At 45.1% G+C, this 25,369-nt stretch overlaps 2 protein-coding genes across 3 annotated transcripts; both read left to right on the forward strand.

Moving 5' to 3' along the window:
- Window positions 1-808: 808 nt before the first annotated feature.
- Window positions 809-23,739, forward strand: naglu (N-acetylglucosaminidase, alpha). Its single transcript, XM_085361142.1, has 6 exons — window positions 809-1,271; window positions 18,022-18,169; window positions 18,457-18,603; window positions 18,733-18,818; window positions 21,161-21,417; window positions 21,616-23,739. Exons 1-6 carry the CDS (start codon window positions 859-861, stop codon window positions 22,818-22,820), a joined length of 2,256 nt encoding a protein of 751 aa, XP_085217268.1. The 5' UTR covers window positions 809-858; the 3' UTR covers window positions 22,821-23,739.
- Window positions 13,500-17,454, forward strand: LOC146626090 (uncharacterized). Of its 2 annotated transcripts, none has more exons than XM_085361144.1 (2): window positions 13,500-15,809; window positions 15,889-17,454. In XM_085361144.1, exon 1 carries the CDS (start codon window positions 13,500-13,502, stop codon window positions 15,594-15,596), a length of 2,097 nt encoding a protein of 698 aa, XP_085217270.1. In that variant the 3' UTR covers window positions 15,597-15,809; window positions 15,889-17,454. The 2 variants fall into 2 exon arrangements, with proteins under 2 accessions (XP_085217270.1, XP_085217269.1); XM_085361143.1 differs by having other exon boundaries at window positions 13,500-15,964; window positions 16,369-17,003.
- Window positions 23,740-25,369: the final 1,630 nt, after the last annotated feature.

Here is a 25,369-nt window from a genome sequence, read left to right on the forward strand (position 1 = left end):
GGGATCGAACCACCGACCTTCTGATTAGTGGCTGACCTGCTCTGCCACCTGAGCTACAGCCACCCCATCATCTTTGCTGTGGCGTGCTGGGGTACAGGCATCAAAGCAAAGGACACAGACTGAACAAACTCATCTGGAAGGTCGAGTCTGTTGTTGGCGTGAAGCTCTCCACCCTGGAGGAGGTGATCGGTGACAGACTGCTGACTGCTGGTAATCATGGACAGTGACTCCCATCCTCCATAACACACTGGACAATCTGAAGAGCAGTTTCAGCAACAGGTTCCTTCAGCCTGGCTGTCTGAGGGAGCGTTACAGGAAGTCGTTCCTTCTGCTGCTATCAGACTCTTTAATTCACCCACTTGGGTCAGATCCACACATTTGGAACAGAACTAAGAACACCTCAATGCCCACTGTCACTGTACACCACGACACATACTATTCTTTTTATATTTACACCTATATCTCTATACTTGTCTATTTATCCAGCATATCTGTTTCTACACTGATTTTCTGAGTGCTTGATGTTTGTTGTATATTTGCTGCTATGACCGCTGTGAGTCTGCTGAGCTGTGTTTAAAGCGTCGGTGCCGTCGGTAACACTGGCTTTAACAGTTTAACAGTAACTCGCACAACACTTCTCTAAGTTTACTGTCATGTGACAAACTGATCACGTGCCAAAAAGCTTTCAGGAAACAACACTCGATTGGCTGACAGTCAACGGAGGCCGCAGCGCTTTCTCTGATTGGCCAGCAGGCTTTTGGTAAAGCGACGCTTCCGGGTTCTCCGCAAATAGACAAATAAACTCGTTTTTAAACTTATGCAACGGTGGGAAAGTGTCTCCCGTGGACAGGGCTCAAAATGTCAGGCGGAAGCGGCTGCTGCTTGGCTCTGTTGCTCGTCTGGAGCCTGTGTGTGAGCGCACGCTGCAGGTTTCCTTCTCTGGACCACATCAGACCGAGAGCCAGCGACCGAGCGCAGGGCAGAGCGGTGACCGAGCTGCTGAGGCGGCTGCTGGGGAACAGATCGGCCGAGTTCATCGTGTCGATCAACGGGAGCCTCTCCAACGACAGCCTGGACGTGTGCGAGCTCAGGTCCACCAAAAACAACAAGGTCGTCGCCACAGGCAGCACCGGGGTGGCCGTGGCCTCCGGGATTTATAATTATTTGAAGTATTTTTGCAACTGCCACGTTTCCTGGTCCGGGAATCAGCTGGATCTGCCCAGACCTTTGCCAAAGCTCACCGGCGTCCTGCGCATCAGCACCCCGCACAGGTCAGTGACCCGCACCGTCCTCACAAAGGTTTCTGCAGGCTTACAAGAGACCTGCGAGGGACCCGTTTAATGCGCCAAGTCCTTACAAAGGTTGGTGTCAAAGCCCTCTGTGACTGTCTCACCTGGTTAGACCGTGTGTCCAAACTGTGAGCAGCTCACGTTTCATTTTCATGTCAGAGACAACAAACTGACACTTCCTGACCTCACACACAGCAAACAACAGGAGGAAAGAAAGTGTGTGTGCTTTCCCCACACAGACATCGGATCAGCTGTAATGCGTTTAGACCCCCAGAACTTGAAGTGTGGGCAACATCTGCTACATGAATTGAATCTTTATTTTGAACGTGGTACAAAAAAAAATACAACCACATAGAAAAAAAGAGACAAACAAACAAAACAAAAGGAAAACAAAGAAACCACAACAAAAAAAAACATGCATTTTAAAAGAATTCTTATTTTAAAGGTGAAATGTTTGTCTCACTCCTAGAAGTGTGTGTTTTGTGAGTATAAGATAAGAGATAAGATAAGATAGAACTTTATTAATCCCTCGGGTGGGTTCCTCTGGGAAATTCGACTTCCAAACAGCACAGCAACGACCGAAGTTACAGTTACAGAACTGTTATATATATATATAAATAAATACAGAGACAAATATAAATAAAATATACAAAGGGGATAAATAGAATAAATAGGAATAAAAATAAAAATACAAGTGAATTGCACATTTCAAGTATTGAGTCTATTGCACTGTTGACTATTTACAAAAAGTATTGCACAAGGTATTGTACAGTGAGGTGCAGAGGCACTACAGCTTAGTTGTTCCCCCCTCCTTTGTCCTCCTGTTTCCCCTCCCTCTCCCCTCCAGAGAGGAGTTAAACAGTCTGATGGCGTGTGGGACAAAGGAGTTTTTAAGTCTGTTAGTTCTTGTCTTTGGGAGAAGCAACCTGTCACTGAACAGACTCTTCTGGTTGTTAATGGCCGTGTGCAGAGGATGCCTGGCATTGTCCATAATGTCCATCAGTTTCTTTAATGTCCTTTTCTCTGCCACTGTCACCAGAGTGTCCAGCTTCATGCCGACCACAGAGCTAGCCCTCCTGATCAGTTTCTCCAGCCTGGATGAGTCCTTCTTTGCTGTGCTGCTCCCCCAGCACACCACAGCATAGAAAAGTACTCCAGCAACCACCGACTGGTAAAACATCCTCAGGAGCTTCCTGCAGATGTTAAAAGACCTCAGCCTCCTGAGGAAGTACAGTCGGCTTTGGGCTTTTTTATACAGGTGCTCTGTGTTGCATGACCAGTCCAGTTTATTGTCCACCCACAGCCCGAGGTACTTGTTGACCACCTCCACCTCCTCCCCCTCTATCTGAACCGGCAGTGGACCTTCTCTGGACCTCCCGAAGTCCACAACCAGTTCCTTAGTCTTTGAGGTGTTGAGTTGCAGGTGGTTTGTGTGACTCCATGCGACAAAGTTTCTCACCAGACTTCTGTACTCCTCTTCCTGATCATCCCAGATACACCCCATGATGGCTGTGTCATCTGCAAACTTCTGAATATGGCATAATTCAGAGTTGTAGCAGAAGTCAGAGGTGTACAGGGTGAAGAGAAGAGGGGACAGCACAGTTCCCTGTGGTGCTCCTGTGCTGCTGACCACTGTGTCAGACGTGATGTCCTTCAGCCTGACGTACTGTGGTCTGTCGGTGAGGTAGTCGGAGATCCAAGCCACCAGGCAGGGGTCCACCTCCATCCTGTTCAGTTTTTCCTGAAGCATACAGGGCCGGATGGTATTAAAGGCACTGGAAAAGTCAAGAAACAGGATCCTGACCGTGCCTTTTCCCCCATCCAGGTGTGAGTGGGCTCTGTGTAGGAGGTACAGGATGGCATCCTCCACTCCGACACCCGCCTTGTATGCAAACTGTAGTGGGTCCTGGGCATGTTGTACCTGTGGTCGGAGGAGGTTGAGGAAGAGCCGCTCTAGAGTCTTCATAAGATGTGACGTCAGTGCCACCGGTCGGAAGTCATTCAGCTCATTGGGCCGGTTCCTTTTAGGGACCGGGACGATGCAGGATGTCTTCCATAGGGCGGGCACTCTCCCCAGTCGCAGACTGAGGTTGAAGACTCGTTGTAGCGGCTCCCCAAGTTCAGCAGCACATGCCTTTAGCATCCTAGGACACACCTTGTCTGGGCCTGCTGCCTTTCTGGGGCGAAGCTTCCTCAGTTGCCTCCTGACCTGATCCACTGTGACACTGGGAGATGTTTGGGGGGAGGGGAGGGGGTGAGATGTCTTGCTGCTGAGAGAGGGATTGGAGGAGGGGGGTGTCATGGTGTCAGGAAGGGGGGGAAGCGAAGGAGGTAGGAGAGTGGGGATTGGACTCTGTAGTGAAGGTGAGGGTGAGGGTGGGGGGCTTGTGGGCTGGTCAAACCTGTTGAAGAAGTTGTTGAGTTCGTTTGCCTTCTCCACAGTCCCCCCCACTGTGCTTTTCTTGGTGTTGTGGCCTGTGATGGTTTTCACACCATTCCAGACCTCCCTCATATTGTTCCTCTCCAACTTCTGCTCCACCTTCCTCCTGTAGGTGTCCTTTGCTTCCCTCAGGCAGCGTTTCACCTCCCGCTGTGCTGCTTTCATCTCCTCCTTCACTTTGCTCCTGAAAGCCTTATAGTGAGAGTATAGTGAGAGTATAAGAAGCTATAAAACATTATTTCATTCACAGGTCATTGGCTACGTGACTTAAATATTTTTAGTTTTCCCAAAATAATGGCCAGGGCCCGTATCCCTAAAGATTCTGAGAATCCTCTCAGAGAGCTCCTAACTTAACCTAAAAATTCCTTGCCAGGAGTTTTAGCTTAGAAGTGATTCAAGAACATTTTCAGTGAACTCTGAGCAAGGAATGGATGGAAAATCCTATCTTAGTGAGGAGGTGTGGTTGACCCCGTTGCTAGGTATGAGTCATCATTTCAAAAGCCGTGATTGGTTGATCCTACAAGTTTGATGGAAATGAGCTTTTGGTGATAATGAGCAAAGGATGTACCCTCAAATCAATAAACATATTATATACTCTAATCTTATGCTGACTGTAATTGTAAATAATATTTCACATTCAAGAAAATATCTGGAAAATGAATAGGGGTTATAGCCATTAGAATCTAAAATATGTGAAAACTTAAACTCATTACACCCTGTTCAAATAATGATTCGTGTCTTATTTGCTCATATAAATATCCTAGCTGGCATATTTTGTACTTTCACTCCCATATGGACCCCGTTGAAAACAAGATGGCCTATCTCAAGAGGCTGTCCTTAATGAAGTAGAAATCACAACGTTACAAGTCCAGTGTGGTCTTAACGAGGGTAACATGGCTCAGCTTTTAGCAATGTCTGTGATTGCAGACCCAAGTCATCACTGCTGCATTGTTGCATTTTCCCGGTTGCCAAATACCTCGGGGTTGTGATTACTTTCGTCTCCGGTGTAATAGCGTTGTGGCGTCGAGTTGGTGAAGTAATTGCATCTCTAAGGAGATCCACCACAAACATGATTCCTGCACGATCCAATCTGTAGCATCTCAATAATTCCCTGTCATCCAGTGTTTGCAGGACATCTCTCCTGCCTCTTCTGTTGGCCATTTTGTGCAGCTGCTTAGGGGAACTCCTAAGCCACTAAAAGTCCTCTTCCCTGCTCTTAGCAGATCTCGCCTTAGGAGCCCTTTTAAGCGCTAGGAATCTTGAGGAATAGCTTTTATATTAACTGGGATTGTCGTGTCACTTTTAGGGGAAATTCTAAGAAAACGTCATGACTCTGAGAATTTTCTTAGAATTTGGCCGCTAGGAGCCACTTTTTGCACAAATATTCTTTAGGGATACGGGCCCTGGTCCCTACAGAGGGGGACAGAGGTTTTAGGCCGCTGCACTCATAGTGTCACAGCTCCATTAACATGTAACAGGAAGGTAAACAAATCTCAGTCTGTCAGTTCTTTATTTGTTGTTGACACAGCCATTGTCCACTTTTTACTTTACTGGAGTTTTTACATTTTTAATTCACTATATATTTTAGACTTGGATTAAAAAAACAAACAAAAATCCTCAAACATGTCATGTCACATTTTCCCGTTCAGGTTTAAGCTCCATGTAGTCACAGACAGCTGGTTGGGAGGTTCACCACTGGTGATGTTACAGAGCATCCCAGTCCTGCTGTCAGATGAAATTACAGTTCACATGTACATAACTAAGAAAAATGTTTTCCCACCAAATCCACTTCACACCCGTTACATTGGATGTTCACCAGCTCCTCTCAGTCGTTCATGGGAACTGCTCTCCACAGAGTGGACCTGTTGCAGTCACAGCCCCCGATGGCATCACGACAGTCGATGGTTCTTATAGTTCTCCGTCACCTAAGAACAATTGCACATCGAGTGCTTTTGTGACAGGTTCAAACTACACACAGGACGAACCCGGGTGCATGAGAAATGGAGCGTTGTCACACATTTGTCATTGTTTTCTCTGAGCACTTGTACTGCCGCCAGGCCCTTTAAAGGACTCTCCTTTCAGTTGTCTGTTGTGCATTAGACCCGGATCAGCTCACTGCAGCTATGTCATGTGCAGAGTGGCTGGGCTGAACCATCGGCAGCATGTGTGGTTCAGTTTGTTTTGCTCATGTCTGTAACATAGTTGTGGGGAGCAGTGTGTAATCCTTCAGCATCATACAGGGAGTGTCTACACCCAGGCCTCCACTCTCACTTCACTGGAACAGTTGAAGTGTTGTAGCTTTATTTATGTGTTTTTCTTTTTGACTGTTCCTGTTTAAACTTCAGTGCTATATTTAAGCACCGTGTTGTGATTTTGGTGCCCTGTAAATAAAATTGAATTATATGAAAAGTTTATATGTTGGTGTTGTAACTCTGTACTTCATGAGTGGCTTTGAATCCAACCGCTCACAAACAGGACAGCTGAAGGAATGACAGTGAACGATGCTGATTAGGTCTGGACTGTATGGACTCAAGGAACAACTTTGTACTCAAAGGTGTTAACTGTTGTTCAAGACAGTGACAGACTGGTGACCTGTCCAGGGTGCGACCCTGCCTCTCACTCTAATACAGTGGGGCAAAAAAGTATTTAGTCAGCCACCGATTGTGCAAGTTCCCCCACCTAAAATGATGACAGAGGTCAGTAATTTGCACCAGAGGTACACTTCAACTGTGAGAGACAGAATGTGAAAAAAAAATCCATGAATTCACATGGTAGGATTTGTAAAGAATTTATTCGTAAATCAGGGTGGAAAATAAGTATTTGGTCACCTCAAACAAGGAAAATCTCTGGCTCTCACAGACCTGTAACGTCTTCTGTAAGAAGCTTTTCTGTCCCCCACTCGTTACCTGTATGAATGGCACCTGTTTGAACTCATCATCTGTATAAAAGACACCTGTCCACAGCCTCAAACAGTCAGACTCCAAACTCCGCCATGGCCAAGACCAAAGAGCTTTCGAAGGACACCAGGAAAAGTATTGTAGACCTGCACCAGACTGGGAAGCGTGAATCTACAATAGGCAAGCAGCTTGGTGTGAAAAAATCAACTGTGGGAGCAATCATCAGAAAATGGAAGACATACAAGACCACTGATAATCTCCCTCGATCTGGGGCTCCACGCAAGATCTCATCCCGTGGGGTCAAAATGATCATGAGAACGGTGAGCAAAGATCCCAGAACCACACGGGGGGACCTGGTGAATGACCTGCAGAGAGCTGGGACCAAAGTAACAAAGGTCACCATCAGTAACACACTACAACGGCAGGGAATCAAATCCCGCAGTGCCAGACGTGTTCCGCTGCTGAAGCCAGTGCACGTCCAGGCCCGTCTGAAGTTTGCCAGAGAGCACATGGATGATACAGCATAGGATTGGGAGAATGTCATGTGGTCAGATGAAACCAAAGTAGAACTTTTTGGTATAAACTCAACTCGTCGTGTTTGGAGGAAGAAGAATACTGAGTTGCATCCCAAGAACACCATACCTACTGTGAAGCATGGGGGTGGAAACATCATGCTATGGGGCTGTTTTTCTGCCAAGGGGACAGGACGACTGATCCGTGTTAAGGACAGAATGTATGGGGCCATGTATGGTGAGATTTTGAGCCAAAACCTCCTTCCATCAGTGAGAACTTTGAAGATGAAACGAGGCTGGGTCTTCCAACATGACAATGATCCAAAACACACCGCCCGGGCAACAAAGGAGTGGCTCCGTAAGAAGCATTTGAAAGTCCTGGAGTGGCCTAGCCAGTCTCCAGACCTCAACCCCATAGAAAATCTGTGGCGGGAGTTGAAAGTCCGTGTTGCTCGGCGACAGCCCCAAAACATCACTGCTCTCGAGAAGATCTGCATGGAGGAATGGGCCAAAATACCAGCTACTGTGTGTGCAACCCTGGTAAAGACCTATAGTAAACGTTTGACCTCTGTTATTGCCAACAAAGGTTATGTTACAAAGTATTGAGTTGTATTTTTGTTATTGACCAAATACTTATTTTCCACCCTGATTTACCAATAAATTCTTTACAAATCCTACCATGTGGATTTGTAACCCAGATCATTGGTTGAGTATGGGATTTCTGATTATTTGTGGTCACTGAACGCACCACTGTGCCGTGCGCATAGCCACTCTCTAGTCCAGCTACAGAGTTTTTCCTTCCGTTCATCCGATGAGGCGCATGCTGCTCTCGTGCCCTCTACGAGCTGGAAATTCGGGTACAGTAGACATTTGAGTTGCTGTAAATAGTTTTAAAAACCTTTTATATGTGAAGCTAATGATTTAATATGTTGTTAGGAAAAAGTCTTGTAGCGGTTACAAACGTGAAGCGGAGCTGAGTCCGACAGCATTCGCCATTACACGAACTCCTCTGGTGAGTTAGCGTGCAGCTCATGTTCGTATGAAATGTTTTGTGCCTTATTATATTGCAGCGAGGTATCAAATCTACTGCTGTCATGTTGTTAAGAAAGAGGCTAAATATTGTATAACGTGTGTTATTGGCTGACTGTTAGCAAGCTAGCCGTTAAGTGAGCCTAGCTAATGTCCTGAAATGGCGGCCGACACGAGGTCAGTTACAGTGTTATTATGTTATGCCTAAGAGAACAGCATTGATAAGCATTGTTAACTGCATTTATGTTCTGTTATGTTGTATTTTGACAAACCTGTATTATTATAATGGTAAGTCTGTTAAATAAGCCGTTAGTGACATGGACACTGAGTCAGTGGTACTGAGACTTATGAACATTTCAGTTAATTCTTCTGCACACTTGTGTGTAGGCTGGTTTGTTTGCCCTTTTGGTGCCCTGGATCCTACTGGATGAACTGCCTTGTGGAAGTCCTCATCTGATGACTCTGCCGAACCGTCCTGGCAAATAGATGGTCGTTGCTGCTTGCTGGATGCTATTATTGGATGCTACACCGTTCCAACAGAGCGGTAGGAACAATTCAAAGGGCCCCAACGATGCGCTTTATTTTTCCCTGAGCTCAGGTGATTTTTTTTTTTGGCCAAAGGACCTTAAAGGATACATATTTGATTTTATTTATTTATTTATTTATTTTATTTTTCTTATGACACTGAGTGGAAAGACACTACAAAAAAAAGGGGGTTTATTATTTAAAATTGTGTCAAATAAATGTGTTTATGCTAAGTAAGTGTGGTGTCCATTGTGTGCTGGAAGCCTTATTGTTCCTGTGGTGGAGCAGCTACTACCAATCTCCTTTACGAAACTAGCTTCTGACAGGATACAGGTATTTGGGATACATTTGATTTCTTGTAACCTATTTTTAGAGAAACTGTGATTCTGGGTTAAACATCGGGGTGAAATTGATGACACTGACACCTAGTGAACTGCCCAAGGTCAACAGTCCTGATTTCCACGCATTAAAGGTTTGGCGTAAGTACAGATTGCGTTACAAGTGGCGAGCCAGCCAGGAGATTGGTGAAAAGTAGCACCTTGACTTTCCAGCTCACAACACCTACCTTTTCATTTTTCCTTGACCCTATCGTGTTGGACATGGATCTTTGCAGACGTTTTGATGTAGATGGCCAGTGCTCACTTTTTGTGACTGGCGTTGAAGGGATTTACACAGATGATGACATTGCTAGTGTTTTTTCAGTAAATGGTAAAGTTTCTCGGATAGTTCGAATTCCAGATGAATCAAACCAGCCAGAGGGTAGAGTCCTGATAGAATATTTGTCCGATCAAGCCATTTCCAAGATCAACCCCCAGATCTTAGGTGACTTGCCGAGCCCCAAGGATTCTTCTATCGGTTGGTCTGTCAAAACCATTCGAGATGTTGCTCAGGAAGAGGTAGGCAAGGAGTTAGCTCGTAGATATTTAGAAGAACTGAAGGCTGTTGGAGATAGTGGTAAAGCAGGTTTCTTGAGTGTTATTCAGAGTGAGGTCAAAGAAGTTCGACATAACTCTGAGATTCCTGACACACAGCCACACACAGCTCAGGATGGGGACACATCCCTCCATGACACTGTAGTTAGTGATCATGATGAACCTAATCACTACATACAGACCCACAATGCACCTGATAGTGCTGTGGTGAACCCTGTTAATATCGACCACAGTCTCCTTAACCCACCTCAGATTCAAAAAGTTGTTGTTGAGCACGTTATCAGAAATGACTCAACAGCCCCGTGGTCTACACAAACCAGACTGCGCACCTTTTCTGGCCGTGCTCCTAGGCCCAATGGTGAGGTAGACTATGAAACATGGCGCACACAAGTGGACCTTCTTGTCAGTGATTGCTCTCTTAGTGATGTGCAAAAGGTTAGGAAAATACTTGAAAGTTTGCTAAGTCCAGCAGCCGATGTTGTTAAGTTGCTTGGTGTGAGCTCACCACCCAGGGCTTATGTTAGGCAGCTCGATTCCGCTTTCAGTGTTGTAGAGGACGGAGAAGAGTTATTTGCAACCTTTCTCAGCTCCAACCAGAATAGCGGAGAAAAGCCCTCAGCATATTTGAACAGACTCCATAGCCTCCTTACTCGAGCTATTTCTAGAGGGGGAGTCTCTGTCGAAACTTTGAGCGAACACCTACTCAGACAGTTTATTAGAGGCTGCTGGGACCAGAGTCTCATTATAGCTCTCCAACTAGAAAACAAAAAGAACAGTCCACCAACATTCCCAGATCTACTCCTTATGTTGAGGACCGAGGAAGGTCGTAGATCTGCAAAGCTAGACAGGATGAAAAAACATCTGGGTGCTACAAAAGCAGCTGTACATGCCCACTCCATTTTTGATGTACCCTCCTATGATGATGAGCCCGTTCCGACACAGACTGCAAAGCAGAGCGAAGCATCTAAGCTTGAGAGGAGAATGGATGAGCTTTCAAAGCAGGTAGAGAAACTGAGTCAAAGGTCCAAGAATTCTCCTTTTGACAGTGAGCTTAGTGCAGCGTTAAAACAGAGGCAAGAAGAAACTGTTAAACTTGAAAGCAAAATAGATGAGTTGTCTAAACAACTCAGAGAGCTCACTCAGAACCAAAAATGTCCTAAAGAGAATAATAGTGGCAAAGACTTCCTTACGGCAAGAAATAGCAGCGCCAGGAGACCAGTTAAGGTTCACTCTATGCCAAAAGCATGGTTCTGCTTTAGATGTGGTGAAGATAACCACATTGCCGCTCGATGCCCAAATGAACCCAACCAGGCACTAGTCCGCCAGAAGAATGCTGAGTTAAAGGAAAAGCAAGGAAGGTTCCAAGCCCAACAGGTTACTGAGCCTTTTGCTTTAAACTTGTAGCGGCTCCTGCTGTGGGACGTCCAGGAGCTGAGACCAGCATTAATCCCGCCTCAAGTGACCAAAGAATTGATGTTCAGAGCAAAATAAAGACCCAGACAACGGTTCAAGATTTCAGTTCCCAATCCCGCTTGCCACCCGGTCTGATAGGTCCTCGTTGTTCAGCTTCTGTTTTGGTTGAGGGTGTGCAATGCAACTCTATCATGGATAGTGGTTCACAAGTCACTACAATCTCCGAATCATTTCACAAGGATAAGCTGGCACATCTCCCCATTCAGCCCATTCAAGCATTGCTTGAGATTGAGGGTGCAGGTGGACAGCACGTTCCCTACCTTGGTTATGTTGAGACCCACATCACTTTTCCTCACAACATTACAGGCAAAGAGGAAGAGTTGGTTGTTTTGGCTCTTGTTGTGCCTGAGTGCCATTTTAACAGCAGAATACCAGTTTTGATTGGTACCAATGCACTGTTAAGACTCCATGATAAGTTATCTGAACGTGACGGTCCAGATTTCCTTCACAGACTGTGTTCCAGAGATGTAGCACTGGTTCTCCAGCACTTGGCTAAACAAATGGATGATTGCCACATACACCCAGTGAGGTTGCACGGGAAAGTACCAGTCACCATCCCTGCCAACCACAAGTGCTGTTTAATGGGCGATGTTAGGCTGAGAAAGAACACTCCTAACGTAAGTTTCGTCCTTGAACCAAATGAACACGACAAGTTACCTGGTGGTTTATTTCTTGAAACTGCTTTGATAGACATCCCTTACAAAGCTAAGAGTAAGGTTCCAGTCGTCTTGCAGAACTTGAGTGGGCATAGTATTGTATTGCAACCAGGAAGTACAGTTGCCCAGGTATGTGTAGCCCAGCACATTTCACCCCTGGTGCCTGTTTCAAATGCTTCTTCTCATGACAAGTTTGATGGAGAGAAGCTTAAGTTTAATCTTGATGAGTCACCCATCTCTGAAGAATGGAAAGAGCGCATCACCACCAAGCTCAAGTCTATTTCAGAAGTGTTTGCGGTTGATGATCTGTCTTATGGTCACACCACTGTGGTAAAACACCACATTCGGCTGAACGATGACACGCCGTTTAAGGAACGGTCGAGGCCCATCCACCCAAGTGACAGAGAAGCTGTCAAGCAACACCTCAAAGAACTGCTTAATGCAGGGGTTATTAGGGAGTCAGAGAGCCCCTACGCATCTCCAATAGTAGTTGTGCGTAAAAAGGATGGTTCAATCAGGTTGTGCGTTGATTACCGCAAGTTGAACGCACGGACCATTAGGGATGCTTATGCCCTCCCAAACATTGAGGAGACCTTCACGGCCCTTAGTGGTGCCAAGTGGTTCTCGGTCATGGACCTCAAATCAGGCTATTATCAGGTTGAGATGGCCGAGGAAGATAAAGCTAAAACTGCTTTTGTCTGTCCTCTTGGGTTTTACGAGTTTAATCGCCTGCCTCAGGGCGTTACAAATGCCCCAAGTACGTTTCAACGACTGATGGAGAAGTGTGTTGGGGGTTTGAACTTGAGTGAGGTACTTGTGTTTTTGGATGATCTGATTGTGTTTTCAGACACCCTGGAGGAACATGAGGTGAGACTCATGAGGGTGCTGAACCGGTTGAGGGACTTTGGGTTGAAGCTGTCCCCAGACAAATGTCATTTCTTTAGGCCCTCGGTGAAGTACCTTGGCCATGTGGTTGATGCCCAAGGAGTTCACACAGATCCTGATAAGATCTCAGCTTTGAAAACATGGCCTCGTCCTACAAACAAGAGAGAGTTAAAATGTTTCCTAGGCTTTGCCGGTTATTACCGGAGATTCATTGATGGATACTCAAAGATCGCAAAGCCTTTAAATAGTCTCACGGCTGGTTACTACTCACCCAAAAAGAGGGGTAAAGTGTATCTTGGAGAACATTTCAGACAACCATAAAACATTAACTTACCTTTTGGAGAGGAGTGGACACCTGAATGTGAAAATGCGTTTAAGACTTTGATTGAGAGATTGACATCGGCACCTGTCCTTGCTTTTGCCAACCCACAGCTACCATATGTCCTGCACACTGATGCCAGTCGTGAAGGCTTGGGTGCAGCGCTCTACCAAGAGCAGGACGGGAAGCTGAGAGCTGTGGCTTATGCAAGCAGGGGACTTTCCAAAAGTGAGAGAAACTATCCCACTCACAAACTTGAATTTCTAGCTTTGAAGTGGGCAGTTTGTGAGAAGTTTAACAGCTACCTTTATGGCGCTAACTTCACCATTGTGACGGATAACAATCCTCTCACGTATGTACTGACATCTGCAAAGTTAGATGCTGCTGGTCATCGCTGGTTAGCTGCGCTGTCTACTTATCAGTTCACCGTTAAGTACAGGGCCGGTCATGCCAATCGCGATGCAGATGGGCTGTCCCGACGACCACAAGCTCCTCCTTTTGAAGATGAGGATTTCATCAAAGAAAGGGAGAGAGTTGATGACATGAAAAACCGTCTTCTAGAGGTGAGCAACGAGATGAGTCACGAGGTGGTATCTGCCTTATGTCAACGCCATCTTGTGGTGTCAAAGATCGAGCACTGTTCAAATCTAGAACAACCCTTGGCTGTAGAGTCTCTTGCTGTTGATCCCTCAACAGTTGCGGATGTATTTGGAGAAGACACATTACCATCTATGACAAGCTCTGACTGGTATAAAGCTCAGAGGGATGACCCGGTTGTCTCACGTGTCATTACCTTCGTTGAAAGAGCTCAAAAGCCCAGCTTCAGAGAAAAAAACCTTGAAGCTCCTGATGTTAGGCTCCTTCTCAAGGAGTGGAGAAGACTCGAAATGAGAGATGGAGTATTGTACAGGAAATGGACAAATAGAGACAACACTGTATGGCAGTTAGTCCTACCTGAACAGTTCAGAGGGAAAGCGTTGCGTGGAGTGCATGATGAAGTTGGTCATCTTGGTTTTGAACGAGCACTGCATCTTGCCCGTTCCAGATTCTATTGGCCAATGATGACAAAGTCTGTAGAAGAGAAGTGCAGACAGTGTCCACGCTGTGTCAGGAGGAAAGCAGTGCCTCAGAAGGCAGCGCCTCTTGAAAATATTATAGCAACTTACCCGCTTGAACTCGTCTGTATGGACTATTTGTCAGTTGAGCCAGACAACAGAGACACCCGGAACATATTAGTTATCACTGACCATTTTACAAAGTTTGCTGTGGCAGTGCCAACTAAAGATCAGAAGTCCAGGACCATTGCAAAAGCTCTGTGGGAGAACTTCATAGTTCATTATGGGTTTCCCAGTCGTCTACTCAGTGATCAGGGTAGAGACTTTGAATCTCACACAATCAAAGAGCTATGTGCGTTGATAGGAGCAGACAAAATCCGCACTACACCTTATCATCCTCGCGGAAACCCGGTGGAAAGGTTTAACCGGACGCTTCTTGATATGTTGGGTACGTTGGAAGAGGAAGACAAATCTCACTGGAGGGACTTTGTTAAACCCTTAGTTCATGCGTATAACTGCACGAGGAACGACACAACTGGTTTCTCTCCTTATGAACTGATGTTTGGCAGACAACCCCGACTACCCATTGATTTAGTCTTAGGTATCCAACCTGAAAATGCCAACCATAAGTCTCATTCAGAGTATGTGAACAACCTTCGTCAACGTCTGGAGGAGAGCTACACCCTAGCTGCAAAAAACTCCCAGAAGATCGGAGAAAGGAATAAATTTAGGTTTGACAAGAGGATTAGAGTGGCCGAGCTCTGTGCAGGTGACAGGGTTTTGGTTAGAAACATGAGTGTCAGAGGTAAACACAAAATCTCAGACAGGTGGGAACAGAAAGTACATGTTGTGGTTAAACGAATCGATGATGGCCCTGTCTATGTTGTGGAACCCGAGTTGGGAGACGGACCAAAACGCACCTTACACAGGGATCTCCTTCTACCGTGTGGGTTCTTACCTGTGGAAGAAATAGCAGGGAGCAGATCTCATGGGTCCTCTAAAGGGAAGAAACTGAGAAACAAAGCCGAAAGAGAAGTACAATCTTCTGATGACCCTGATGGTCAGGAAGATGAGGTATACAGTGATGAGGACGAAGTGTGTCCAGCTTTTGCGGTTCCAGAAATAATAACCAGAGGTCCTTTTATCCAGACTGAAAGGCAGGTTATCACACCTCAGCTGTCCACTGGGGATGTGCATTCTAGTTTGCCCCGTGCAGAGCCACAAGACGAGTCACACGCACGAGAAACACCCAGTCATGTTTCTGAACCTGAGCCTTTGTTACACTCAGAAAGCAATGAGGTGACCACATCTCCCATTCCATCTGATGAAGGTCCAGGTTGGGTTGTTATTGACATTCCTGAACAAACAGAATCTGTTGAAATGAATCAAGGAAGCAGCGACACTGCTGAGCGGAGTTTAGAGCCAGAGACAGTAGAGTTGCGGCGTTCTGGGAGAGAGAGACGCCAACCTCGTAAACTAACTTATGATGAGTTAGGTGAGCCTTTAATTTTGGCTCTTAGTTCCTTTTTGTCAGAGTTTCGCAATTGTATTCTCTCAGAGCACTTTCCTTCACACACCTGTTAAGTCAAGTGTGCATGCAGAGACTCATGCACTTTAGAGGGGGAGAGTGTAACCCAGATCATTGGTTGAGTATGGGATTTCTGATTATTTGTGGTCACTGAACGCACCACTGTGCCGTGCGCATAGCCACTCTCTAGTCCAGCTACAGAGTTTTTCCTTCCGTTCATCCGATGAGGCGCATGCTGCTCTCGTGCCCTCTACGAGCTGGAAATTCGGGTACAGTAGACATTTGAGTTGCTGTAAATAGTTTTAAAAACCTTTTATATGTGAAGCTAATGATTTAATATGTTGTTAGGAAAAAGTCTTGTAGCGGTTACAAACGTGAAGCGGAGCTGAGTCCGACAGCATTCGCCATTACACGAACTCCTCTGGTGAGTTAGCGTGCAGCTCATGTTCGTATGAAATGTTTTGTGCCTTATTATATTGCAGCGAGGTATCAAATCTACTGCTGTCATGTTGTTAAGAAAGAGGCTAAATATTGTATAACGTGTGTTATTGGCTGACTGTTAGCAAGCTAGCCGTTAAGTGAGCCTAGCTAATGTCCTGAAATGGCGGCCGACACGAGGTCAGTTACAGTGTTATTATGTTATGCCTAAGAGAACAGCATTGATAAGCATTGTTAACTGCATTTATGTTCTGTTATGTTGTATTTTGACAAACCTGTATTATTATAATGGTAAGTCTGTTAAATAAGCCGTTAGTGACATGGACACTGAGTCAGTGGTACTGAGACTTATGAACATTTCAGTTAATTCTTCTGCACACTTGTGTGTAGGCTGGTTTGTTTGCCCTTTTGGTGCCCTGGATCCTACTGGATGAACTGCCTTGTGGAAGTCCTCATCTGATGACTCTGCCGAACCGTCCTGGCAAATAGATGGTCGTTGCTGCTTGCTGGATGCTATTATTGGATGCTACACCGTTCCAACAGAGCGGTAGGAACAATTCAAAGGGCCCCAACGATGCGCTTTATTTTTCCCTGAGCTCAGGTGATTTTTTTTTTTTGGCCAAAGGACCTTAAAGGATACATATTTGATTTTATTTATTTATTTATTTTATTTTTCTTATGACACTGAGTGGAAAGACACTACAAAAAAAAGGGGGTTTATTATTTAAAATTGTGTCAAATAAATGTGTTTATGCTAAGTAAGTGTGGTGTCCATTGTGTGCTGGAAGCCTTATTGTTCCTGTGGTGGAGCAGCTACTACCAATCTCCTTTACGAAACTAGCTTCTGACAGGATACAGGTATTTGGGATACATTTGATTTCTTGTAACCTATTTTTAGAGAAACTGTGATTCTGGGTTAAACATCGGGGTGAAATTGATGACACTGACACCTAGTGAACTGCCCAAGGTCAACAGTCCTGATTTCCACACATTAAAGGTTTGGCGTAAGTACAGATTGCGTTACAGATTCATGGATTTTTTTTCCACATTCTGTCTCTCACAGTTGAAGTGTACCTCTGGTGCAAATTACTGACCTCTGTCATCATTTTAGGTGGGGGAACTTACACAATCGGTGGCTGACTAAATACTTTTTTGCCCCACTGTAGGTGATAGGCTCTAGCCTATTAGGCTGTATTACCCAGTTTTAACCCTGAGGTTACCTGGATACCTCCAAATCCCTCCTCCTAGGACAGCCAGGCAGTCACAGAAACACAACAGTTTGCAGCCACCTCTTTCTCCAGGTGTTTTTTTTCAACAAATCAGCATTGTCAACCACTACAACAATTCACTTGCAGTGTTAAGTTGATGCACACCTTCAGACTTTGGTGCCTCCCTTCATTCTGCTGGAGAACTTTGAATGTGAGGAGAGCTGCAGAGTGAAGGAGGGGCAGGGCTGTGTGATTTAGAGTATATTTTGAGGACACATAAATAGTATTACAGTTTTACTGATTAACTGATTAACACAAACTGTTTTTATCATCATGTCTTTAAAACATGATATAGAGCTCAGCGATCACATTTATCAAGCAGAATAGTTTGGCTTTACAGGTTATTGGGAAAAGAACCCGTTCTAATACAGCAATAACACTGCAAACTATCAATCACACCATCCATCACATCAAGCTTCCACTTATCGTTTTCAGGATCCTATCCCAGCTGTCGTAGGGCGAGACAGGTTGGCAGTCTGTCGCAGGGCCAACACACAGGGACAGACAGCCATTCACACCTATTTAGATTTTTCACCAACCTATCCCCACAAACTGCATGTCTTTGGACGGTGGGAGGAAGCCGGAGTACCCGGGAAGAACCCACGCAAACTCCACACGGAAAGACCCGGCCTGATGGTGGAATTGAACTCAGGACCTTCTTGCTGTGAGGCAACAGTGCTAACCACCGTGCTATAATCACACCATTATACTACATTTGTATTATATTTCTGTATTAAATAAAATGCATTTCTAAGCCACATATTTGTGTATCTAGATTCCGGTACTATCAGAACGTCTGCACCTTTAGTTATTCCTCCGTGTGGTGGGACTGGCCGAGATGGGAGAGAGAGATTGATTGGATGGCACTGAATGGAATCAATCTGCCGCTGGCTTTCACTGGCCAAGAAGCCCTGTGGCAGGAGGTGAGGAAGTCTGAAAGTTCAGCTATGTTTTTTTTCTCTTCAGCTCTTGCAATGATATGAATCAGGACTAGATCAGCTTTTGTACTTCAGTTCTGTAGTGTGTTTAACAGCTGGTTGGCATAATTCTCTGAGCAGTACGGGGAAGAAGTTAAAGTTGGAGGAGAACAGGCTCAGCCAGAAGCCAGTACATAAGACGTCTAGGAAACTTTGCTTAACACTGAAATAAGTTGGGACTAGATACAAAATGCTGACTGTGAGTGTTTAGAAGCTGCTCTTGTTGTTTTTAGGTTTACCGTGCTCTCGGGTTAAACCAGTCAGAGATAGAAGAGTTCTTCTCCGGTCCGGCGTTCCTTGCCTGGAACCGTATGGCAAACTTGTTCAAGTTTGGTGGACCTCTGCCGCAGTCCTGGCACGTGAACCAGCTCTACCTTCAAGTAATCAAACCTCAACACAGCAACATGTCAATGGACCAAAACCATTTGTGTTTAAACCAAGTTGAATGTACGCTGAGACGCTGCTGTGGACTCAATCATCTCACATCACTTTTTCCTCACTTTTTCCAGTTTAAGATTTTAGAGCGGATGAGATCCTTTGGCATGATCCCCGTGCTGCCGGCCTTCTCTGGAAACATCCCCAAGGGAGTCCTCAGGTCACTCTTCTTTATGTCTCAACATCATTTTCTGCTCTGTGCCACAGCAAACTTAGTCTTATAGGTACTTAAAGCCAAACCAGTGCTACCATTAATAATTACAAGAACCAGTCTGATTGGCTGCGGGTATTTATTTTTCTTACAGATGTGTGATGATTATCTGCCGTTACAGCACTGGGACTAGAGTGTGGGGCAAGTTAACATGAAAAGTGTTGATAGGAGTGAGACGTTCTGCAACTACTAACTATCAACTTGACCAGTTAATTTAATGAGCAATGCAGTCTGCCTGTGTGTTCATGATGTTACTGTTACTTTGCCACATAAACAGCATTGTTGAGGCTCAAAATAATAGATTTTCTGGGGTTAATTGTGATTTGAAGTACAAATGCTGTAAAGTCAATAAATATACAAAGTGGATAAAAATAGACTGTGAAGAAAATGGCCAGTACCTCCTGACATGTAGTGAAATATTATCAAGAAGACCAAGCATCACTAATTTTACTTGAATGTAGTTAAATCTAGTCCGTGTTTGCTGTTACTGTCCTTCTGACAAACTGATCTTTGTTTCTCTGTTACACCGTCACTGAGTCTTATTCTTACCTTGTGAAAGAAACAAGTACACATGCAACATACATCGCGTTTATCTAACATGCGCAGCCATCAGTTTTGTGCTTACCACCATACGCATGCTGGTAATGCCACATGTAAGGAAACACAGTGATCTCGACCTGAGGCTGAGAAAGCTCTGAGGATGTTGTGAGGCAGGATTCACATGGATGCGTTTCAGGCTTTGACACGCTCGCTTCTCATTCGCTTTGGTTGGAGTGACGTCACGAGCTGCCAAACTGAACTATGGATCCGTTGGTCCGCTTTGCTCATGCTGTTTAACTTTGGAAGTGCCAGCCAATCAGAGCACACGTGTTTTTATTCAAACACACAAATGCAACTGCTAGCCAATGAAATCATGTTATGCAAATATCCCGAGACAGTCATTTGGCACCAAAACCCAGCAGACATTGATCATTGCAGTAAAAGTTACTAACAGGTCGCCACCTGGGTGACTATGGCCCAGGTGGTAGAGCGGGTCATATACTAATCCACAGGTTGGTGGTTCGATCTCAGGCTCCTCCTGTGCCAAATAATTCTTGGGTGAGATGCTGAATCGTGACGTGTCTGTGTGAGTGTTAGATAGAGGTTAACTACAGATAAAAACACTGGGTGAAGGTATTTGTGACCAGAGGGGAGCAAAAAGTTCTTTGAGTGCTCAAGTTCAGTAGAAAGGCGCTACAAGTACCAGACCATTTACCTTCGTTAAAATGAAATGGTCTGTATAGTGCTTTGCTTAGTCCCTGTGGACCCCAAAGCGCTTTACACATCCACCCATTCACACATTGGTGATGGCAGCTACATGTAGCCACAGCCACCCTGGGGCGCACTGACAGAGGTGAGGCTGCCGGACACTGGCGCCACCGGGCCCTCTGACCACCACCAGTAGACAACGGCTGTATTGTCCAAGGACACAACGACCGAGACTGTCGGAGCCAGCGCTCGAACCGGCAACCTTTCAATTACAAGATGAACTCCCAACTCTTGAGCCACGATCACACCTTGCCAAATGTGTTTGTCACTAGTAAAGTTAGGAATATTAGGCGTAGCATTTAATGAACTCTCATGTTCATCTCAGCTAGCCTGTTTTAAACACACTATACCACCGTCTCTTATAAAGAAGGTTTCTCGTCTGTTTTTGAGCATTTCATGTTGGAATTAAATAATTACATTTCATCAAAAGAGGCAACAATTCTGAAACTCTGGATATTTTCCACTGATAAAAAGAACCAGACCTACCACACAGTACGGTAGGCTCCATAACAGATCATGAATGTGTGCCTGGGTTAGTCCACTTACACAGCACGATGGATCCAAAATGGAGTCGCAGTAGATCTGATTTCCCAAATCATGCCATCTGGATCCATGTTGGATCTGTAGTTTGTCCCAGCACAATCTGTATTATTCAAAAATGATACAGAAATATGTCAAATCTAGCTGCCCGAGATGTAGATATAAGAAAGCTCAGGCATTCTTATAACATGCTTGCCTTTACTGATGAAGCTGCCTTTTTTCCATTTATTTTCATCTGCACTGTGTTTGTCTTGTTTATCTCTGTTTTAGAATTTAAAAAAAGAAACGCTTTAATCACTTTTTCCTGGTAGTCAGAGTTGTTTGAATTGGTTTGTTAGTTTGTCCTGTAGCAGCAAACTGCATCTCTGTGTCCGTCAAACGTATTTCATGTAACCACTCTGTGACTAGAGAGTTAGTATTGCTGCTGCTTGCTTGTGTTTCAGGCTGTATCCAGAGGCCAGAGTAACCAGACTGGGGCCATGGTCTCATTTCAACTGCAGCTACTCATGTTCGCTTGTCTTAGATCCACAAGACCCCCTTTTCCATCACATTGGTTCCCTGTATCTGTCCCAAGTGCTGAAGCAATTTGGGACGGATCACATTTACAGCACAGACACCTTCAATGAAATGACTCCACCCTCCTCTGACCCCGCCTACCTGTCTGCAGTCAGTCGCTCAGTCTTTGCCTCAATGACAGCAGGTGAGTGTTTGAATCAGCTGCCTGAACCGTGACAATTTCTGGGTCCAAGTACAATAATTGCCCTAGTTTGTTGCCCCACGGATGACCTGTTGTACAATTTTCTTGCACAGACAGTTTGCTAAAGCTCCCTGCTGATTTTGAGCCATGTTCAAGAGCTGGTCTATTGTCTGGCCCTTATCCAAATGTTTTTCTCTCCAGTTGATCCCCAGGCAGTCTGGCTGATGCAAGGTTGGCTGTTCTTCAGCGATGCAGCGTTCTGGAAACCAGCCCAGATTCAGGCCCTACTACACGGAGTGCCCCTTGGACGGATGATTGTGCTGGACCTGTTTGCAGAGACCGAGCCAATCTTCTCCTACACAGAGTCTTTCTATGGGCAGCCCTTCATTTGGTGTATGTTGCAGAACTTTGGGGGCAACAGTGGGCTGTTTGGTACAGTTGAGAGCATCAATTCAGGCCCTTTTAAAGCCTTGCATTTCCCAAACTCCACCTTAGTAGGCATAGGCATGACACCAGAAGGCATTGAGCAGAATCCTGTGACGTATGAACTGATGAGTGAGCTGGCTTGGCGCAAGGAGCCAGTCAACTTGGCCAAGTGGGTGTCGCTCTATGCCATACGTCGCTATGGCAATACACAAGAGAGCCTGACTGCTGCATGGAGGCTCTTATTTGCCAGCATTTACAACTGCAGTGACCCACACTACCGAAACCACAACCACAGCCCACTGGTCCGCAGACCATCCTTTCACATGAACACTGGGCTTTGGTATGACCCCGCTGACTTGTACAAAGCTTGGAAACTCATCATGGATGCAGCTCCTTCTCTTATGTCCAAAGAGACATTCAGGTACGATCTTGTGGATGTGACACGGGAGGTGCTACAAGTACTGACTACGTCCTTTTATCGAGATATTGCAGATGCTTTCAAGAAGCAAAACCTGTCAGAGTTGCTGACTGCAGGTGGTGTGCTAGTCTATGACCTCTTGCCGGAGCTCAATCGATTGCTGAGTAGCAACCGAAACTTCCTGTTGGGGACGTGGCTGGAGCGAGCTCGGTCCCTCGCCGTGGATGACAAGGAGGCGCAGCTCTATGACATGAATGCCAGAAACCAGATCACTCTCTGGGGTCCCAGTGGTGAGATCCTGGACTATGCCAGCAAAGAGTGGGGGGGGCTCATTGAGGACTACTATGCCCAGCGATGGGGCCTGTTTGTCCAAACGTTGGTGGAATGCCTGAACAGCGGACAACCCTTCAAGCAGGCTGCCTTCAACCAGGCGGTATTCCAAATAGAAAAAGGATTCATTTACAACGGCAGAAAGTACCCGACCAAACCTCAGGGAGACACGTACGAGATCGCTTATAGGATCTTCCTCAAGTACTTTCCACAGGCCCTAAACAGACTATAGTGAGCAGAGAGAACATTTTTGAAAAACTTGCAAGTAACAGCTTGAAGAATGTGTTTGTCCACTTTCAGTCGTCCTCGGCTGTCCCTGAACAAACTGCTTGGGTTTACAGGAACAATCTGTTTTTTGCACACTTACTGAAATCAGCAACGGGTGGTTTTGTCTGTTCTTGGAAGATTATTTTCACGTTATGCTCAGACTGATCACATTCCCAATAATGCTCCGTATCAGAGGAGGAAGTATCAGATCTCTTCTCGACTGTTTGAGGTGTTCTACAAACTCTGTGGTACTGTTTTAGACTGAACACATCGTAAGGAAAATGTTTCACATATTCACCATTTCAGATTAATACGAGAAGACTGACAGGAATCTCCAATCTGCGCTTCAATTGTAGAAAGTCTGGATCTGTCCAATCCAGTCTGCATGCATAACCTGCTGTGTGCCTGAAATGCGCACTTCAGTGTCCCGCTACTGTTAGTGGGAAAATCTAGCAAGGAAGTAGAAGCACATTTAACACACAATAATGTGTAGTTATAGTTTCAACTGTAACGCAGACACGAGTCTGATCTCCATCTTTAGTCGCACAGAAAGCAAATCTGAATATTGGACATGTTAAACTTTAAGTGAATAATATGCTGTTTTTAGAAACTGACTCTGTTATGCATTAGTCTGAAGTTAATTTGGATATTGTGATATTTTTTTTTCTTGCTTTTTCTAAACGACATGAGCGACAGGAATATGTTTTATAGAACTGACATTAAGTAGAGACAGAAGAAGAAGGCCAGCGTCCTACTTATAGAACTGTTTGGGTGCTTCAGACGCTGTTTAACAACCACCTCCTGTATTTAGAGCTCCTGCTAACATGTTCAGTTAAACGTAGTAATAATCCACAAAGGTCTTCCAAACAGATGAATTTGTATTTAGCAATGAACGATAAAGCTGACAAGCTCATGTATTCTTGTCTGAATGATTATTCTGATTAAAAAAAATATATTTTTATATCAAAATAAACACCTGTCAGACTTCGACATGTCAAAGGAATCGGTTACTTTTTCAGAAAAACAGTTGTGTTCATCACATTGAAGATGTTGATCAGAACTGACCCCTCGAAGCGTAGATCACAGGACTCGGCCTGTGCAAAGGTGCCCCAGAAACAGTCCAGCACAAAGTAGCAGGACGTGAGCTGCAAGCTTGGGCACGGTACACTGCCTTTATGACCATTAAAAAAGCTGGTGGAGAAAGCATTTAAAATGGAGCATAAGTTAAAAATTTAACCCCGACTGAAAAATACTTTGTGTGTATTTCAGGAGCTGCATGAAACCATTTATAACATTTCTCATTAATGAAGGCATCTTTTAAATATCTCTGAAATGTGCAGTGACTCTCACCGGTCCCCAGGACAGCCCCCAGCTGGCTCCCCAGGCATGGCGTCAGACCAGGTGGGGTTCTCCCAGATAATGGACAGAGAATCCCGAGTACTGGAGCCCTCCCTGAGGTCCCTGCCACAGTATCCTCGAGGCTTGACGAGGATGTCGCCTTCAGGGGCCACTGCTGCCTGATTTTCAGGACCAGGATCAGAAATCCCGAAGTAAATTATGGGTTACAGCAGGCAGCACGCTAAATGGTGCATGCGCACATACAGACGAACCCTCTGACCAAACTTTACACAAACATCACTTGGGAAAGACATGTCAAGCGCGTCCATGCTCACAGGTGTACACACGGGTGATCACACCCACAAACTACACCCTTTTTGGCTCCTACCTCAAAGCACACTGTGTTCTGTTGATCTTATGTGCTGCACAATAATGTTTAATATTTAGTATTTACTGTCATATTCCCATATATCATTGTGATGTTGTTTATTCTATTACTCTTCTCTTCTGCTTGTTTTCTTTTTTCTTTCTCAGCAGGTGATCCAGGTGATTGATATATGCTTTTTTTTTTTCTTTCTTTTTTTCTGCTCATTCTGTTGGTTTTTGTTTTTTGCCCTTCTCCCCCGTCCCTCTTCTCAGCTGTTTCTCTTTCCCTCTCTCTTTCTCCCCTTCTTTCCCCCAGTCAAGTCTGTCCCGTATTCAGTAAGTGAAAATAAAATAAACAATAAAAGGTGAATCAAATGGACCATTACGGCAAGGCTGGGATGGTCAATTTGGTAAAGTAAATCCGTTGGGCATCTTTCTTTGCCTTTAGACAACAATTCTGATGCAAAAGAGCCAAACAGGACAGGCAAAAAAAAAAGAAAAAGGAAAGACATGTCAGAGAAGTAGGCTGATAGGGAAACAACAACGAAAATACATAACATGAGGTGAGAGGAGGAGAAAAAAACTACACTCAGACTAAGCTCGTACTGGGAGAACAGAAAAAACACCCCAGCACAAAAAGCACATGACTGTCAATACACCACAGAAACACAAGACAAGCAACAGGGGCGGGTAAAGGTGAGAGAGAGCCGGTGTAGACAAGCATGTCTGCGCTGGTCCAGTCGACCGCCATCTGCCCCGGGAGGGGACAGGCATCGAAGGCGAAGACCAGGTATGACTGATTGATAATAC

Source organism: Diplotaxodon limnothrissa, linkage group LG8 (genome assembly GCF_057381915.1).
Source record: "Diplotaxodon limnothrissa isolate DT_005_m linkage group LG8, D_limnothrissa_male_GT1.1, whole genome shotgun sequence".
Taxonomy (NCBI): Eukaryota; Metazoa; Chordata; class Actinopteri; order Cichliformes; family Cichlidae; genus Diplotaxodon; species Diplotaxodon limnothrissa.

Bases quoted from the DNA above. Each gene is read 5' to 3' on its own strand.
- naglu (XM_085361142.1), top strand. From the start codon at position 859: ATGTCAGGCGGAAGCGGCTGCTGCTTGGCTCTGTTGCTCGTCTGGAGC. The intron at 1,272-18,021 runs GTCAGTGACCCG...TTGTGTATCTAG, and splicing joins CGCATCAGCACCCCGCACAG to ATTCCGGTACTATCAGAACG. The intron at 18,170-18,456 runs GTGAGGAAGTCT...TGTTGTTTTTAG, and splicing joins AAGAAGCCCTGTGGCAGGAG to GTTTACCGTGCTCTCGGGTT.
- LOC146626090 (XM_085361144.1), top strand. From the start codon at position 13,500: ATGAAAAACCGTCTTCTAGAGGTGAGCAACGAGATGAGTCACGAGGTG.